The sequence below is a fragment of the Heptranchias perlo genome, chromosome 35 (assembly GCF_035084215.1).
Source record: "Heptranchias perlo isolate sHepPer1 chromosome 35, sHepPer1.hap1, whole genome shotgun sequence".
In the NCBI taxonomy this organism is placed as follows: domain Eukaryota; kingdom Metazoa; phylum Chordata; class Chondrichthyes; order Hexanchiformes; family Hexanchidae; genus Heptranchias; species Heptranchias perlo.
Window position 1 is genome coordinate 21,182,907 of NC_090359.1, and position 18,646 is coordinate 21,201,552.

Consider the following 18,646-nt stretch of genomic DNA (forward strand, 5'->3'; position numbering starts at 1 on the left):
CTCTCCCCCGTCTCTCTATCTCACTCTCTCCCCCCGTCTCTCTATCTCACTCTCTCCCCCGTCTCTCTATCTCACTCCCTCCCCCATCTCTCTATCTCACTCTCTCCCCCGTCTCTCTATCTTACTCTCTCCCCCATCTCTCTATCTCACTCCCTCCCCCGTCTCTCTATCTCACTCTCTCTCCCCCGTCTCTCTATCTCACTCTCTCCCCCGTCTCTCTATCTCACTCTCTCCCCTGTGTCTCTCTATCTCACTCTCTCCCCCGTCTCTCTATCTCACTCTCTCCCCTGTGTCTCTCTATCTCACTCTCTCCCCCGTCTCTCTATCTCACTCTCTCCCCACGGTCTCTCTATCTCACTCTCTCCCCCGTCTCTCTATCTCACTCTCTCCCCCGTCTCTCTATCTCACTCTCTCCCCCGTCTCTCTATCTCACTCTCTCCCCCATCTCTCTATCTCACTCTCTCCCCCATCTCTCTATCTCACTCTCTCCCCCGTCTCTCTATCTCACTCTCTCCCCCGTCTCTCTATCTCACTCTCTCCCCCGTCTCTCTATCTCACTCTCTCCCCCATCTCTCTATCTCTCTCTCTCCCCCGTCTCTCTATCTCACTCTCTCCCCCCTGTGTCTCTCTATCTCACTCTCTCCCCCGTCTCTCTATCTCACTCTCTCCCCCGTCTCTCTATCTCACTCTCTCCCCCCGTCTCTCTATCTCACTCTCTCCCCCGTCTCTCTATCTCACTCTCTCCCCCCATCTCTCTATCTCACTCTCTCCCCCGTCTCTCTATCTCACTCTCTCCCCCCATCTCTCTATCTCACTCTCTCCCCTGTGTCTCTCTATCTCACTCTCTCCCCCGTCTCTCTATCTCTCTCTCTCCCCCATCTCTCTATCTCACTCCCTCCCCCGTCTCTCTATCTCACTCTCTCCCCCCGTCTCTCTATCTCACTCTCTCCCCCGTCTCTCTATCTCACTCCCTCCCCCGTCTCTCTATCTCACTCTCTCCCCCCGTCTCTCTATCTCACTCCCTCCCCCGTCTCTCTATCTCACTCTCTCCCCCCGTCTCTCTATCTCACTCTCTCCCCCCGTCTCTCTATCTCACTCCCTCCCCCGTCTCTCTATCTCACTCTCTCCCCAGTCTCTCTATCTCACTCTCTCCCCCGTCTCTCTATCTCACTCCCTCCCCGTCTCTCTATCTCACTCTCTCCCCCCGTCTCTCTATCTCACTCCCTCCCCCGTCTCTCTATCTCACTCTCTCCCCCCGTCTCTCTATCTCACTCCCTCCCCCGTCTCTCTATCTCTCTCTCTCCCCCCATCTCTCTATCTCACTCTCTCCCCCCATCTCTCTATCTCACTCTCTCCCCCGTCTCTCTATCTCACTCTCTCCCCCCATCTCTCTATCTCACTCTCTCCCCCGTCTCTCTATCTCACTCTCTCCCCCCATCTCTCTATCTCACTCTCTCCCCCATCTCTCTATCTCACTCTCTCCCCCATCTCTCTATCTCACTCTCTCCCCCCATCTCTCTATCTCACTCTCTCCCCCCATCTCTCTATCTCACTCTCTCCCCCCATCTCTCTATCTCACTCTCTCCCCCCATCTCTCTATCTCACTCTCTCCCCCATCTCTCTATCTCACTCTCTCCCCCATCTCTCTATCTCACTCTCTCCCCCCATCTCTCTATCTCACTCTCTCTCCCCCGTCTCTCTATCTCACTCTCTCCCCCGTCTCTCTATCTCACTCCCTCCCCCGTCTCTCTATCTCACTCTCTCCCCCCATCTCTCTATCTCACTCTCTCCCCCGTCTCTCTATCTCACTCTCTCCCCCATCTCTCTATCTCACTCTCTCCCCCCATCTCTCTATCTCACTCTCTCCCCACATCTCTCTATCTCACTCTCTCCCCCATCTCTCTATCTCACTCTCTCCCCCATCTCTCTATCTCACTCTCTCCCCCATCTCTCTATCTCACTCTCTCCCCCATCTCTCTATCTCTCTCTCTCCCCCGTCTCTCTATCTCACTCTCTCCCCCGTCTCTCTATCTCACTCTCTCCCCCATCTCTCTATCTCTCTCTCTCCCCCCATCTCTCTATCTCACTCTCTCCCCCCATCTCTCTATCTCACTCTCTCCCCCATCTCTCTATCTCACTCTCTCCCCCCATCTCTCTATCTCACTCTCTCCCCCCATCTCTCTATCTCACTCTCTCCCCCATCTCTCTATCTCACTCTCTCCCCCCATCTCTCTATCTCACTCTCTCCCCCATCTCTCTATCTCACTCTCTCCCCCGTCTCTCTATCTCACTCCCTCCCCCGTCTCTCTATCTCACTCTCTCCCCCGTCTCTCTATCTCACTCTCTCCCCCGTCTCTCTATCTCTCTCTCTCCCCCGTCTCTCTATCTCACTCTCTCCCCCGTCTCTCTCTCTCACTCTCTCCCCCGTCTCTCTATCTCACTCTCTCCCCACAGTCTCTCTATCTCACTCTCTCCCCCGTCTCTCTATCTCACTCTCTCCCCCATCTCTCTATCTCACTCTCTCCCCCGTCTCTCTATCTCACTCTCTCCCCCATCTCTCTATCTCACTCTCTCCCCCGTCTCTCTCTCTCACTCTCTCCCCCGTCTCTCTATCTCACTCTCTCCCCACAGTCTCTCTATCTCACTCTCTCCCCCGTCTCTCTATCTCACTCTCTCCCCCATCTCTCTATCTCACTCTCTCCCCCCATCTCTCTATCTCACTCTCTCCCCCATCTCTCTATCTCACTCTCTCCCCCGTCTCTCTATCTCACTCTCTCCCCCATCTCTCTATCTCACTCTCTCCCCACAGTCTCTCTATCTCACTCTCTCCCCCGTCTCTCTATCTCACTCTCTCCCCCATCTCTCTATCTCACTCTCTCCCCACAGTCTCTCTATCTCACTCTCTCCCCCCATCTCTCTATCTCACTCTCTCCCCCGTCTCTCTATCTCACTCTCTCCCCCGTCTCTCTATCTCACTCTCTCCCCCGTCTCTCTCTCTCACTCTCTCCCCCGTCTCTCTATCTCACTCTCTCCCCCATCTCTCTATCTCACTCTCTCCCCCGTCTCTCTCTCTCACTCTCTCCCCCGTCTCTCTATCTCACTCTCTCCCCCATCTCTCTATCTCTCTCTCTCCCCACAGTCTCTCTATCTCACTCTCTCCCCCGTCTCTCTATCTCACTCTCTCCCCACAGTCTCTCTATCTCACTCCCTCCCCCGTCTCTCTATCTCACTCTCTCCCCCGTCTCTCTATCTCACTCTCTCCCCCCGTCTCTCTATCTCACTCTCTCCCCCATCTCTCTATCTCTCTCTCTCCCCCGTCTCTCTATCTCACTCTCTCCCCCGTCTCTCTATCTCTCTCTCCCCCATCTCTCTATCTCACTCTCTCCCCCGTCTCTCTCTCTCACTCTCTCCCCCAGTCTCTCTATCTCACTCTCTCCCCCGTCTCTCTCTCTCACTCTCTCCCCCAGTCTCTCTATCTCACTCTCTCCCCACAGTCTCTCTATCTCACTCCCTCCCCCGTCTCTCTATCTCACTCTCTCCCCCGTCTCTCTATCTCACTCCCTCCCCCGTCTCTCTATCTCACTCTCTCCCCACGGTCTCTCTATCTCTCTCTCTCCCCCGTCTCTCTCTCTCACTCTCTCCCCCAGTCTCTCTATCTCTCTCTCTCCCCCGTCTCTCTATCTCACTCTCTCCCCCGTCTCTCTCTCTCACTCTCTCCCCCAGTCTCTCTATCTCACTCTCTCCCCCCATCTCTCTATCTCACTCTCTCCCCCGTCTCTCTATCTCACTCTCTCCCCCGTCTCTCTATCTCACTCTCTCCCCCCATCTCTCTATCTCACTCTCTCCCCCGTCTCTCTATCTCACTCTCTCCCCCGTCTCTCTATCTCACTCTCTCCCCCCATCTCTCTATCTCACTCTCTCCCCCGTCTCTCTATCTCACTCCCTCCCCCATCTCTCTATCTCACTCTCTCCCCCCATCTCTCTATCTCACTCCCTCCCCCATCTCTCTATCTCACTCTCTCCCCCCATCTCTCTATCTCACTCTCTCCCCCCATCTCTCTATCTCACTCTCTCCCCCGTCTCTCTATCTCACTCTCTCCCCCGTCTCTCTATCTCACTCTCTCCCCCCATCTCTCTATCTCACTCTCTCCCCCCATCTCTCTATCTCACTCTCTCCCCCGTCTCTCTATCTCACTCTCTCCCCCGTCTCTCTATCTCACTCTCTCCCCCCGTCTCTCTATCTCACTCTCTCCCCCGTCTCTCTATCTCACTCTCTCCCCCGTCTCTCTATCTCACTCTCTCCCCCGTCTCTCTATCTCACTCTCTCCCCCGTCTCTCTATCTCACTCTCTCCCCCCATCTCTCTATCTCACTCTCTCCCCCCATCTCTCTATCTCACTCTCTCCCCCCATCTCTCTATCTCACTCTCTCCCCCCATCTCTCTATCTCACTCTCTCCCCCATCTCTCTATCTCACTCTCTCCCCACAGTCTCTCTATCTCACTCTCTCCCCCGTCTCTCTATCTCACTCTCTCCCCCGTCTCTCTATCTCACTCTCTCCCCCATCTCTCTATCTCACTCTCTCCCCCCATCTCTCTATCTCACTCTCTCCCCCCATCTCTCTATCTCACTCTCTCCCCCCATCTCTCTATCTCACTCTCTCCCCCATCTCTCTATCTCACTCTCTCCCCAGTCTCTCTATCTCACTCTCTCCCCCGTCTCTCTATCTCACTCTCTCCCCCGTCTCTCTATCTCACTCCCTCCCCCGTCTCTCTATCTCACTCTCTCCCCCCGTCTCTCTATCTCACTCCCTCCCCCGTCTCTCTATCTCACTCTCTCCCCAGTCTCTCTATCTCACTCTCTCCCCCGTCTCTCTATCTCACTCCCTCCCCCGTCTCTCTATCTCACTCTCTCCCCCCGTCTCTCTATCTCACTCCCTCCCCCGTCTCTCTATCTCACTCTCTCCCCAGTCTCTCTATCTCACTCTCTCCCCCGTCTCTCTATCTCACTCTCTCCCCCGTCTCTCTATCTCACTCCCTCCCCCGTCTCTCTATCTCACTCTCTCCCCCCGTCTCTCTATCTCACTCTCTCCCCCGTCTCTCTATCTCACTCTCTCCCCCCATCTCTCGATCTCACTCTCTCCCCACAGTCTCTCTATCTCACTCTCTCCCCTGTGTCTCTCTATCTCACTCTCTCCCCCGTCTCTCTATCTCTCTCTCTCCCCCATCTCTCTATCTCACTCCCTCCCCCGTCTCTCTATCTCACTCTCTCCCCCGTCTCTCTATCTCACTCCCTCCCCCGTCTCTCTATCTCACTCTCTCCCCCCGTCTCTCTATCTCACTCCCTCCCCCGTCTCTCTATCTCACTCTCTCCCCCCGTCTCTCTATCTCACTCTCTCCCCCCGTCTCTCTATCTCACTCCCTCCCCCGTCTCTCTATCTCACTCTCTCCCCAGTCTCTCTATCTCACTCTCTCCCCCGTCTCTCTATCTCACTCCCTCCCCCGTCTCTCTATCTCACTCTCTCCCCCCGTCTCTCTATCTCACTCCCTCCCCCGTCTCTCTATCTCACTCTCTCCCCCCGTCTCTCTATCTCACTCCCTCCCCCGTCTCTCTATCTCTCTCTCTCCCCCCATCTCTCTATCTCACTCTCTCCCCCCATCTCTCTATCTCACTCTCTCCCCCGTCTCTCTATCTCACTCTCTCCCCCCATCTCTCTATCTCACTCTCTCCCCCGTCTCTCTATCTCACTCTCTCCCCCCATCTCTCTATCTCACTCTCTCCCCCATCTCTCTATCTCACTCTCTCCCCCATCTCTCTATCTCACTCTCTCCCCCCATCTCTCTATCTCACTCTCTCCCCCCATCTCTCTATCTCACTCTCTCCCCCCATCTCTCTATCTCACTCTCTCCCCCCATCTCTCTATCTCACTCTCTCCCCCATCTCTCTATCTCACTCTCTCCCCCATCTCTCTATCTCACTCTCTCCCCCCATCTCTCTATCTCACTCTCTCTCCCCCGTCTCTCTATCTCACTCTCTCCCCCGTCTCTCTATCTCACTCCCTCCCCCGTCTCTCTATCTCACTCTCTCCCCCCATCTCTCTATCTCACTCTCTCTCCCCCGTCTCTCTATCTCACTCTCTCCCCCATCTCTCTCTCTCACTCTCTCCCCCATCTCTCTATCTCACTCTCTCCCCCATCTCTCTATCTCACTCTCTCCCCCATCTCTCTATCTCACTCTCTCCCCCCATCTCTCTATCTCACTCTCTCCCCCGTCTCTCTATCTCACTCTCTCCCCCCGTCTCTCTATCTCACTCTCTCCCCCGTCTCTCTATCTCACTCTCTCCCCACAGTCTCTCTATCTCACTCTCTCCCCCCGTCTCTCTATCTCACTCTCTCCCCCCGTCTCTCTATCTCACTCTCTCCCCCATCTCTCTATCTCACTCTCTCCCCCCGTCTCTCTATCTCACTCTCTCCCCCCGTCTCTCTATCTCACTCCCTCCCCCGTCTCTCTATCTCACTCTCTCCCCCCATCTCTCTATCTCACTCCCTCCCCCGTCTCTCTATCTCACTCTCTCCCCCCATCTCTCTATCTCACTCTCTCCCCCATCTCTCTATCTCACTCTCTCCCCCATCTCTCTATCTCACTCTCTCCCCCCATCTCTCTATCTCACTCTCTCCCCCATCTCTCTATCTCACTCTCTCCCCCATCTCTCTATCTCACTCTCTCCCCCGTCTCTCTATCTCACTCTCTCCCCCGTCTCTCTATCTCACTCTCTCCCCCATCTCTCTATCTCACTCTCTCCCCCATCTCTCTATCTCACTCTCTCCCCCATCTCTCTATCTCACTCTCTCCCCCATCTCTCTATCTCACTCCCTCCCCAGTCTCTCTATCTCACTCTCTCCCCCCGTCTCTCTATCTCACTCTCTCCCCCGTCTCTCTATCTCACTCTCTCCCCCGTCTCTCTATCTCTCTCTCTCCCCCGTCTCTCTATCTCACTCTCTCCCCCGTCTCTCTATCTCACTCTCTCCCCTGTGTCTCTCTATCTCACTCTCTCCCCCGTCTCTCTATCTCACTCTCTCCCCTGTGTCTCTCTATCTCACTCTCTCCCCCGTCTCTCTATCTCACTCTCTCCCCCCGTCTCTCTATCTCACTCTCTCCCCCATCTCTCTATCTCACTCTCTCCCCCGTCTCTCTCTCTCACTCTCTCCCCTGTGTCTCTCTATCTCACTCTCTCCCCACGGTCTCTCTATCTCACTCTCTCCCCCGTCTCTCTATCTCACTCTCTCCCCCCTGTGTCTCTCTATCTCACTCTCTCCCCCGTCTCTCTATCTCACTCTCTCCCCCGTCTCTCTATCTCACTCTCTCCCCCATCTCTCTATCTCTCTCTCTCCCCCCTGTGTCTCTCTATCTCACTCTCTCCCCCGTCTCTCTATCTCACTCTCTCCCCCGTCTCTCTATCTCACTCTCTCCCCCGTCTCTCTATCTCACTCTCTCCCCCCGTCTCTCTATCTCACTCTCTCCCCCGTCTCTCTATCTCACTCTCTCCCCCATCTCTCTATCTCACTCTCTCCCCACAGTCTCTCTATCTCACTCTCTCCCCCCATCTCTCTATCTCACTCTCTCCCCACAGTGTCTCTATCTCACTCTCTTCCCCATCTCTCTATCTCACTCTCTCCCCACGGTCTCTCTATCTCACTCTCTCCCCCCATCTCTCTATCTCACTCTTCCCCAGTGTCTCTATCTCTCTCTCCTGTGTCTCTATCTCTCTCTCTCCCCGGTCTCTCTATCTCTCTCCCCCCCATGTCTCTATCTCTCTCTCTCTCCCCCCGTGTCTCTATCTCTCTCCCCCCCGTGTCTCTATCTCTCTCCCCCCCATGTCTCTATCTCTCCCCCCATGTCTCTATCTCTCCCCCCATGTCTCTATCTCTCTCTCTCTCCCCCCGTGTCTCTATCTCTCTCCCCCCCATGTCTCTATCTCTCCCCCCATGTCTCTATCTCTCTTTCTCTCCCCCCGTGTCTCTATCTCTCTCCCCCCCGTGTCTCTATCTCTCTCACCGACCCGTGTCTCTATCTCTCTCTCTCTCTCCCCCCATGTCTCTATCTCTCCCCCCGTGTCTCTATCTCTCTCACCGACCCGTGTCTCTATCTCTCTCTCTCTCCCCCCCATGTCTCTATCTCTCCCCCCGTGTCTCTATCTCTCCCCCCATGTCTCTATCTCTCCCCCATGTCTCTATCTCTCTCTCTCCCCCCGTGTCTCTATCTCTCTCTCTCCCCCCGTGTCTCTATCTCTCTCACCGACCCGTGTCTCTATCTCTCTCTCTCTCTCCCCCCGTGTCTCTATCTCTCTCTCTCTCCCCCCGTGTCTCTATCTCTCTCCCCCCCGTGTCTCTATCTCTCTCCCCCCCATGTCTCTATCTCTCCCCCCATGTCTCTATCTCTCCCCCCATGTCTCTATCTCTCTCTCTCTCCCCCCGTGTCTCTATCTCTCTCCCCCCCATGTCTCTATCTCTCCCCCCATGTCTCTATCTCTCTTTCTCTCCCCCCGTGTCTCTATCTCTCTCCCCCCCGTGTCTCTATCTCTCTCACCGACCCGTGTCTCTATCTCTCTCTCTCTCTCCCCCCATGTCTCTATCTCTCCCCCCGTGTCTCTATCTCTCTCACCGACCCGTGTCTCTATCTCTCTCTCTCTCCCCCCATGTCTCTATCTCTCCCCCCGTGTCTCTATCTCTCCCCCCATGTCTCTATCTCTCCCCCATGTCTCTATCTCTCTCTCTCCCCCCGTGTCTCTATCTCTCTCTCTCCCCCCGTGTCTCTATCTCTCTCACCGACCCGTGTCTCTATCTCTCTCTCTCTCTCCCCCCATGTCTCTATCTCTCCCCCCCATGTCTCTATCTCTCCCCCCATGTCTCTATCTCTCCCCCATGTCTCTATCTCTCTCTCTCCCCCCGTGTCTCTATCTCTCTCTCTCTCCCCCCGTGTCTCTATCTCTCTCCCCCCCGTGTCTCTATCTCTCTCACCGACCCGTGTCTTTATCTCTCTCTCTCTCCCCCCATGTCTCTATCTCTCCCCCATGTCTCTATCTCTCTCTCTCCCCCCGTGTCTCTATCTCTCTCTCTCCCCCCGTGTCTCTATCTCTCTCACCGACCCGTGTCTCTATCTCTCTCTCTCTCCCCCCATGTCTCTATCTCTCCCCCCATGTCTCTATCTCTCCCCCCATGTCTCTATCTCTCCCCCCATGTCTCTATCTCTCCCCCATGTCTCTATCTCTCTCTCTCCCCCCATGTCTCTATCTCTCTCTCTCTCCCCCCGTGTCTCTATCTCTCCCCCCGTGTCTCTATCTCTCTCACCGACCCGTGTCTCTATCTCTCTCTCTCTCCCCCCATGTCTCTATCTCTCCCCCCATGTCTCTATCTCTCCCCCCATGTCTCTCTCTCTCCCCCATGTCTCTATCTCTCCCCCATGTCTCTATCTCTCTCTCTCCCCCCGTGTCTCTATCTCTATCTCTCCCCCCCGTGTCTCTATCTCCCTCTCCGCCCTGTATTTCTATCTCTATCTCTCACTCTGCCCTCTTTCTCTCTCTCTCTCTGAGACTCCAGTCCCACGCTGACATGGCTGGCTCTTAACTGCCCGCTGAAGTGGCCAAGCAGGCCACTGGCTTGTCTGAAAACCAGGGCAACTCGGGATGGGCAATAAACTCCGGCCTTCCCAGCGACGCCCACATCCCGCGAATGAATATTTAAAAAACTTCCTCCACCAGCTGCAGTTGAACGAGTGGCTTCTTTACATAAATACTTGACCCACAGACTGTGACACACCAGGGGTCCCCTCTCACACTGCGGGGTCTACGCCAGACCCAGAAACCCAGAGAGCCTTGGAACACGGCCAAGCCATCGACTATCAGTCGTGGACTGTGTCTCCGGACTCCTCCCCTTCACTGTGCCTCAGGCCTTTCCTTCCCCGGGAGGCTGCGCCCCGACCCGACCCTCCCCCGGGGGGCCGCCCGCCGACCTTCCCCTCCCCCGGGAGACCACGCCCCTCCCCTCCCCTCCCCTGGGAGACCGCGCCCCGACCTTCCCCTCCCCCGGGAGGCCGCCCGCCGACCCTCCCCTCCCCCGGGAGGCCGCGCGCCGACCATCCCCTCCCCCGGGAAGCCGCGTGCCGACCTTCCTCTTCCCCCTGGAATTTTGGCCACCCAAAGCCCAGTTACCTCGGCCTATAAGGATTTACCCTACGCTGACGGATATTTTCTCCTGTTTGTCTCTCTCTCGCTCTCTCAGGGCACAGACGTCTCTTTGAGGCTGTTAAAAGACGACGAATGATGAGCCGGCCCAAATCCTGGATGTCAAAGGTAACGGCGAAAAGGCGTATCCAGCTGTGAGTCGCCACAGCTGGAGCGATGCGCTGGGGAGAACTCCCCCCCCTACTCTTCTTCGAAATAGTGGCCGTGGGATCTTTCACATCCGCCCGAGAGGGGCCCTCGGTTTAACCTCTCATCCAAAAGACGGCACCTCCGACAGTGCAGCACCCCGTCAGTACTGGCACTGGGAGTGTCGGCCTGGGATTATGGGCTCGAGTCTCTGGAGTGGGTCCCACGACGATCTGATAATGTCCAGATAATCTGTTTTTCGTGAATGTTGGTTGAGGCATAAATATTGGCCCCAGGACAACTGTAGGGAAAATGAGCAGAATTCTCCATAACAGCATAAGCCTGGAACAAGAAAGGCCATTCAGCCCATCTAGCCAGCTGCATACACAATCTTTACACAACTACCTGGATCTGGGACCATTTCACCCCCCCTTCCCTCGCCAACTGTCCCTCTCACCCCCTCATGAACCAAACCAATCTTGACTCAGTGGGTAGCATTCTTGCCTCTGAGTCAGAAGGATGTGGGACCGAGGCCCACTCCAGAGATTTTGAGCCCATAATCCAGGCCGCCTCTACCAATGTCAGTACCGAGGGAGAGTCGGAGGTGCCGTCTTTTGGATGAGACGTTAAACCGAGGGCCCCGCCTGCCCCTCTCGGGCGGACGTAAAAGATCCCACGGCCACTATTTCGAAGAAGAGCAGGGGGGAGTCCTCCCCGGTGTCCTGGGGGCCAATAGTTATCCCTCAACCAACATCACTAAAAAACGGGTTATCTGGTCATTTATCACGTTGCTGTTTGTGGGATCCTGCTGTGCGCAAATTGGCTGCTGCGTTTCAAGAGCGACTACACTTCAAAAGCCCTTCATTGGCTGGGAAACGCTTTGGGACGTCCTGAGGACGTTAAAGGCCCTTAGATAAATGCAAGTCTTTTCTTTCTCCCTCCATGACTTTCAGTCCACTTTCCGCGGGAGGTTTCGATCGCCTCACCCTGAACTCGGGAGCCGGGCCGCGTTTCCGCGTGCAGTGGGGGCTACCGCCGACGCCAGTGTACCCGTTCTGCCGGGCCTGGGTTCCAGGAGATTTGAGTAGGCCGGATCTCGCTTCAAAATACGAAGGCTCGTGGCTCGCCCAGAGCAAAGAGGACCCAACGTCGGCAGCGAGGCCTCTCTGCCCCCTCGGCACTCGAATACTTTAACCTGGTGGGTTACGGCCCGGAATTTCCTGGAAAGTTTCGGCGTGACCATGGTGCGAGAGCGAGGAGTTGCGCCGTCTTATTCTTCCCAAGGAAATTCGCAGCTTGAAACGGATTTACGCCGGAAAATCGCACACGCCAATTTCCTCGATCATTTGCCCCAACTCCGAGTTACGTCCGGCGTAACTCCGCTTGGCTCATTAACATAGCTCCGCCCCTCTCGGGCAAGAAAGTAAGGACTTGCATTTATATAGCGCCTTTCACGACCTCAAGATGTCCCAAAGCGCTTTACAGCCAATGACGTGTAAGGAAAGACCGGAGGACACAAGTTTCCTGCTTATGCCCGTTCTAAACAGGCCTAAATTTAGGCCTAAAATTTTAGGCCCAGCAAGACCCAAAGTCACTATTTCTGGTGTTTTATAGCGATTATTTTGAATGTTTTTTAAAAAATTTCTCCTCACTGCATTTTCTGTGTCTTTGAAAACTTTTTAATCGCACCAGAATCTGTTACGTTAAACACAGGAACAGGAGGAGGCCATTCAGCCCCTCGGGCCTGTTCCGCCATTCAGTCAGGTCACGGGTTGATCTGTATCTCAGCTCCACTCGCCCGCCTTTGCTCGATGCCCCCGCCTAACAAAAATCTGTCGATCGCAAGCTCGAAAGCTCCAATTGACCCCCCGCCCAGCATTCACAGCCTTTTGGGGGGAGAGGGTTCCAGATTTTGGGGCAGCTAGCTCCAGGGAGGAGTACCTTCACCACACGGACTCCAGCGGTTCAAGAAGGCGGCTCACCACCACCCTCTCAAGGGCAAACAGGGATGGGCAATAAATGCCGGCCTCGCCAGCGACACCCACGTCCCATAGAAGGAACATAACTGAATATATTTAAGGAGGAGCTAGATAGATTTCTAGACACAAAAGGCATCAAGGGGTATGGGGAGAGAGCGGGAATATGGTATTGAGATAGAGGATCAGCCATGATCACATTGAATGGCAGAGCCGGCTCGAAGGGCCGAATGGCCTACTCCTGCTCCTATTTTCTATGTTTCTATAAAAAAAAGTCAGTGCCAGCTTTAGGCATGCAGATGTTTCTAAGGCGCTAAAGCAGCCACCATTTTGTCTCTGCAGATGTTCCTAAGCCATTAAACCAGCCACCATTTTGTCTCTGCAGATGTTTCTAAGATGTTAAACCAGCCACCATTTTGTCTCTGCAGATGTTCCTAAGCCGTTAAACCAGCCACCATTTTGTCTCTGCAGATGTTCCTAAGCCGTTAAACCAGCCACCATTTTGTCTCTGCAGATGTTCCTAAGCCGTTAAACCAGCCACCATTTTGTCTCTGCAGATGTTCCTAAGCCGTTAAACCAGCCACCATTTTGTCTCCGCAGGTGTTCAGCGCGAGGACTGACGACTTATACGACCAGCCATCGTACGCGGGCGGCGCCTCGTCCTCGGCCCCGGAGTCGGAGTTCGCCCTCAAGTGCCTGATCAACGACAAGGACTTGGCGTTGTACGAGCGGCTGGGGAACGGTTCCTTCGGCGTGGTCAGGCGCGGCGAATGGAGGCTGCCGAACGGGCGCGTTGTGGGTATCCGCCTCGTGGAATGCGCCCGCGACGCCGCTCGTTCCACCCCGTGCGGAAACAGCGCGCGCCCCACCCTGCCTCCCCCCCGAATCCGGGTCACCGTATCTCGATCGATGTGTTGGTTCAGCGGGTCGCACTCTCACCTCTGAGTCAGAAGGTCAATGGGTTCAAGTCCCCACTCCAGAGACTCGAGCCCATAATCCAGGCCGACCCTCCCGGTGCCCACACTGAGGGAGTGCTGCACTGTCGGAGGTGCCGTCTTTCGGATGAGACGTTAAAACTGAGGCCCCGACTGCCCCTCTCAGGTGGATGTAAAAGATTCCAAGGCCCTATAGGAAGGAGAGCAGGGGGAGTTCTCCCCGGTGTCCTGGGCAAATATTTATCCCTGAACCAACATCACTAAAAATCAGATTATCTGGTCATTATCACATTGCTGATTGTGGGATCTTGCTATGCATAAATTGGCTGCTGTGTTTCCCCACGTTACAACAGCGACTACACTTCAGAGAAAATTTGACAAAAACACCATTTGTTTTTTAACCCCCTGGGATTTTTCTCCCTGGGATTTTTTGCTCTCATTGAGATTAATCTTCAATTCCTGGAGACTCCAGGGACAATCCTGGAGAATTGGTAACTCTTAGGAACGGCCACAATTGACCTCTTTGCTCTTGGGTGAGGGAAGGGACAAATTCAGGCCTGGTTCCCTCTCCTCATCGCCATCCAGTGTCCCCTGGTGGACAACACGCTGTAGTGGTCTTTGGGGGGGGGGTGAGGGGGGGCAGTGAGGGGGGTGGGTGTGCAGGTGATGTCCCTCACCATCTGGTACTGGCACTCACTGTCTAGGCTCACATGTCAAGACTGTCTGCCTGGGTGAGCTTTCGGAGGGCGGGCATTGCTTTCCCCCTTGTGGGTGGTGTTGCAATGGTGGGTTGGCATTGGCGTCACAGCCAGTGGGCACTGGATTTAGGGTGGTAGTGGTGGGTTGGCATTTGCGTCACAGCCAGTGGGCACTGGATTTAGGGTGGTAATGGTGGGTTAGCATTGGTGTCACAGCCAGTAGGCACTGGATTTAGGGTGGCAGTGGTGGGTTGGCATGGGTTTCACTGCCAGCAGGCACTGGATTTAGGGTGGTAATGGTGGGTTAGCATTGGTGTCACAGCCAGTGGGCACTGGATTTTGGGTGGCAGTGGTGGGTTGGCATTGGTGTCACAGCCAGTGGGCACTGGATTTCGGGTGGCAGTGGTGGGTTGGCATTGGTGTCACAGCCAGTGGGCACTGGATTTTGGGTGGCAGTGGTGGGTTGGCATTGGTGTCACAGCCAGTGGGCACTGGATTTCGGGTGGCAGTGGTGGGTTGGCATTGGTGTCACAGCCAGTGGGCACTGGATTTAGGGTGGTGATGGTGGGTTGGCATTGGTGTCACAGCCAGTGGGCACTGGATTTCGGGTGGCAGTGGTGGGTTGGCATTGGTGTCACAGCCAGTGGGCACTGGATTTCGGGTGGTGATGGTTGGCGGGTACAGGGTGGGGACGGCTGGGATGTACTGAGGTGCCGAATAATGTCACGATGCCGGGGGGCACTGACGCTGCGTTTGGGATTGGATCCTTTTCACTGATGATGGCCCACCCCCCCCCCCGCCCTTCCCTGTGTTCCAGTTGAACGTGGCGGTGAAGTGCCTGCGATCAGACATTGCGAACGAGATGGACCCCATGGCCGATTTCCTACAGGAAGTTAACGCCATGTACGCAATCAACCACCCGCACCTCATCCACCTGTACGGGGTCATCCTCAGTCACCCCATGAAAATGGTGAGTACCTTCTTGACCATAGTTGCCGAGCAACACTCTACACCTTTACTCCTGGGGGGAGACGGGGGGTCTCACAATGTACCTGGGGCTCCTCCAACTCCTCCGTCTCGACCTTTCTTGCCTCTATTTCATGAGATTGAGGCCTAGGTTCTGGTTTGGGGCCTGGGTTCTGGGTTGAGGCCTTGATTGAGGCCTGGGTTCTGGGTTGGGGCCTGGATTGAGGCCTGGGTTCTGGTTTGGGGCCTGGGTTCTGGGTTGGGGCCTGGATTGAGGCCTGGGTTCTGGTTTGGGGTCTGGATTGAGGCCTGGGTTCTGGTTTGGGGCCTGGATTGAGGCCTGGATTCCGGTTTGGGGCCTGGGTTCTGGGTTGGGGCCTGGATTGAGGCCTGGGTTCTGGGTTGGGGCCTGGATTGAGGCCTGGGTTCTGGATTGGGACCTGGGGCCTGGGTGAGCCCTGCTCCAGGACTCACCTTGACCATCTCTTGTTTATTTACACCTGTCACAGGCCTTGGTTGCTGGTCCCTCAGATAACACAACCGCCTGGGGACACCAAACTGACAGTGGGCCCACCTGAGGCTGCGATAAATAATTCTGTGTGTAATCTATGGCCCATCTGTCTGATTAACAACCAACAATAAATTATTGAACAAAATCCTGTTCAGATCCAGAAAACAATCTTATTGTCACAACATCCTGTGAGGATTCTACTGTTTTTCTAATTTGTTTTCCTCTCTCTGTCCATCTGGAGGGTGTCAGAGCTGGGACTAGAAAGCTTTTCACTCTCAGCATCAAGTCAGGGTTAGATACAGAGTAAAGCTCCCTCTACACTGTCCCATCAAACACTCCCAGGGCAGGTACAGCACGGGTTAGATACAGAGTAAAGCTCCCTCTACACTGTCCCATCAAACATTCCCAGGGCAGGTACAGCACGGCTTAGATACAGAGTAAAGCTCCCTCTACACTGTCCCATCAAACACTCCCAGGGCAGGTACAGCACGGGGTTAGATACAGAGTAAAGCTCCCTCTACACTGTCCCATCAAACACTCCCAGGGCAGGTGCAGCATGGGTTAGATACAGAGTAAAGCTCCCTCTACACTGTCCCATCAAACACTCCCAGGGCAGGTACAGCTCGGGTTAGATACAGAGTAAAGCTCCCTCTACACTGTCCCATCAAACACTCCCAGGGCAGGTACAGCATGGGTTAGATACAGAGTAAAGCTCCCTCTACACTGTCCCATCAAACACTCCCAGGGCAGGTACAGGGTTAGATACAGAGTAAAGCTCCCTCTACACTGTCCCATCAAACACTCCCAGGGCAGGTACAGGGTTAGATACAGAGTAAAGCTCCCTCTACACTGTCCCATCAAACACTCCCAGGGTCAGGTACAGGGTTAGATACAGAGTAAAGCTCCCTCTACACTATCCCATCAAACACTCCCAGGGCAGGTACAGCACGGGTTAGATACAGAGTAAAGCTCCCTCTACACTGTCCCATCAAACACTCCCAGGGCAGGTACAGCTCGGGTTAGATACAGAGTAAAGCTCCCTCTACACTGTCCCATCAAACACTCCCAGGGCAGGTACAGCACGGGTTAGATACAGAGTAAAGCTCCCTCTACACCGTCCCATCAAACACTCCCAGGGCAGGTACAGCACGGGTTAGATACAGAGTAAAGCTCCCTCTACACTGTCCCATCAAACACTCCCAGGGCAGGTACAGCATGGGTTAGATACAGAGTAAAGCTCCCTCTACACTGTCCCATCAAACACTCCCAGGGCAGGTACAGGGTTAGATACAGAGTAAAGCTCCCTCTACACTGTCCCATCAAACACTCCCAGGGCAGGTACAGCACGGGTTAGATACAGAGTAAAGCTCCCTCTACACTGTCCCATCAAACACTCCCAGGGCAGGTACAGCACGGGTTAGATACAGAGTAAAGCTCCCTCTACACTGTCCCATCAAACACTCCCAGGGCAGGTACAGCACGGGTTAGATACAGAGTAAAGCTCCCTCTACACTGTCCCATCAAACACTCCCAGGTCAGGTACAGGGTTAGATACAGAGTAAAGCTCCCTCTACACTGTCACATCAATGTTCCCATACCCGGAACACTCTGCCCCCTGCTGGGCCATGGTGACATGATCTTATCCCACTCCAGCCACACAATGGCCTCTCTGAATGAGACTGCCGGTTGTTCAGAGCTGTGAACGGGACGGAGACTGACCCAGAATCGATGGAGCAGGGAGAGGAGAGTCCCCTGCCTTGACTGCATTACTCAAACTCCGATCCCTGAGGTGAAAGGACAGTGATTAACACACTGCATCACCAGCTCCTTCTCTCTCTCTCTCTCTCTCTGTTCTTCCCCTTGTCCTTCACTCTTCATTTTTGGTCGCATTCTCCGAGGTTAAATCATGGAATCATACAGCACAGAAGGAGGCCGTTCGGCCCATCGTGCCTGTGCCGGCTCTTTGAAAGAGCTATCCAATTAGCCCCACTGCCCCCTGCCCTTTCCCCAGAGCCCTGCAAATCTTTCCTTTTCAAGCATTTATCCAATTCCCCCTTTTGAAAGCTACTCTTGAATCTGCTTCCACCGCCCTTTCAGGCAGCGCGTTCCAGATCAGAACAACTGGCTGCCGAAATAAATGTCTCCTCATCTCCTCCTCTGGCTCTTTTGCCAATTCTCTTAAATCTGTGTCCTCTGGTTTACCGACCCTCCTGCCACTGGAAACAGTCTCTCCTGATTCACTCCATCAAAAAACCCCCCCCCTCCTTCATAAACCTTTATCCTTTGACGCAGGTGACTGAGTTGGCGTCCTTGGGGTCTCTCTATGACCACCTGAGGGGGAGACACGGGGCGTTCCCCATCCACTTGCTGTGGCTGTACGCAGTGCAGGTGTGCGAGGGGATGGAGTACCTGGAGTGCATGCACTATATCCACCGCGACCTCGCTGCTCGTAACATCCTGCTGGCCTCCGAGGGCCTGGTGAAGATTGCGGACTTCGGCCTGACGCGCTCGCTGTTAAACTCCGACCATTATGTGATGCAGGCCCATCGGAAGATTCCCTTCGCTTGGTGAGATCTCCACGCTCCGTGTGAGCGAGGGCCTGTGCGCGATTGACCGTGTGCGTGTGCGTGACTGTGTATGACGCCCAGCTCTACCTCGCCACCACTTCTCTCGCCCCCCCCCGCCACTGTCTCCGATTCGTCACGCTGCTCGTCCCATGTCCAGTGGATGAGCAGAAAGTTCCCCCAACTAAATATTGGGAAGACCGAAGCCATTGTCCTCAGCCCCCGCCGCAAACTCCGTCCCCGAGCCGCCGACTCCATCCCTCTCCCTCTGGCCACTCTCTGAGGCTGAACCAGACTGTTCGCAACTTTGGCGTCCGATTTGCCCCCGAGATGAGCTTCTGACCACATGTCCTCTCCATCACCAAGACCGTCTACTCCCACCTCCGTAATATCGCCCGTCTCCGCCCCCTGCCTCAGCTCATCTGCTGCTGAAACCCTCATCCCTGCATTTGTTACCTCCAGACTTGACTATTCCAATGCTCTCCTGGCCGGCCTCCCATCTTCCACCCTCCGTAAACTTGAGCTCATCCAAAACTCTGCTGCCCCGTATCCTGACTCGCACCGAGTCCCGTTCACCCATCACCCCCCGGTGCTCTCTGACCTACATTGGCTCCCGGTCCGGGAACGCCTCG

At 55.0% G+C, this 18,646-nt stretch overlaps 1 protein-coding gene across 2 annotated transcripts in view; it reads left to right on the forward strand.

Annotated features, from left to right (window-relative positions):
• Positions 1 to 10,278: 10,278 nt before the first annotated feature.
• Positions 10,279 to 18,646, forward strand: part of tnk1 (tyrosine kinase, non-receptor, 1) — a 41,386-nt gene continuing 33,018 nt past the window's right edge. For both annotated transcript variants that reach the window (XM_067972062.1, XM_067972063.1), the window contains exons 1-4: positions 10,279 to 10,346; positions 12,941 to 13,135; positions 14,791 to 14,943; positions 17,743 to 18,017. In XM_067972062.1, coding sequence (XP_067828163.1) covers positions 10,314 to 10,346; positions 12,941 to 13,135; positions 14,791 to 14,943; positions 17,743 to 18,017 — 656 coding nt within the window. In that variant the 5' untranslated portion in view covers positions 10,279 to 10,313. The remainder of the gene's footprint in view (positions 10,347 to 12,940; positions 13,136 to 14,790; positions 14,944 to 17,742; positions 18,018 to 18,646) is intronic.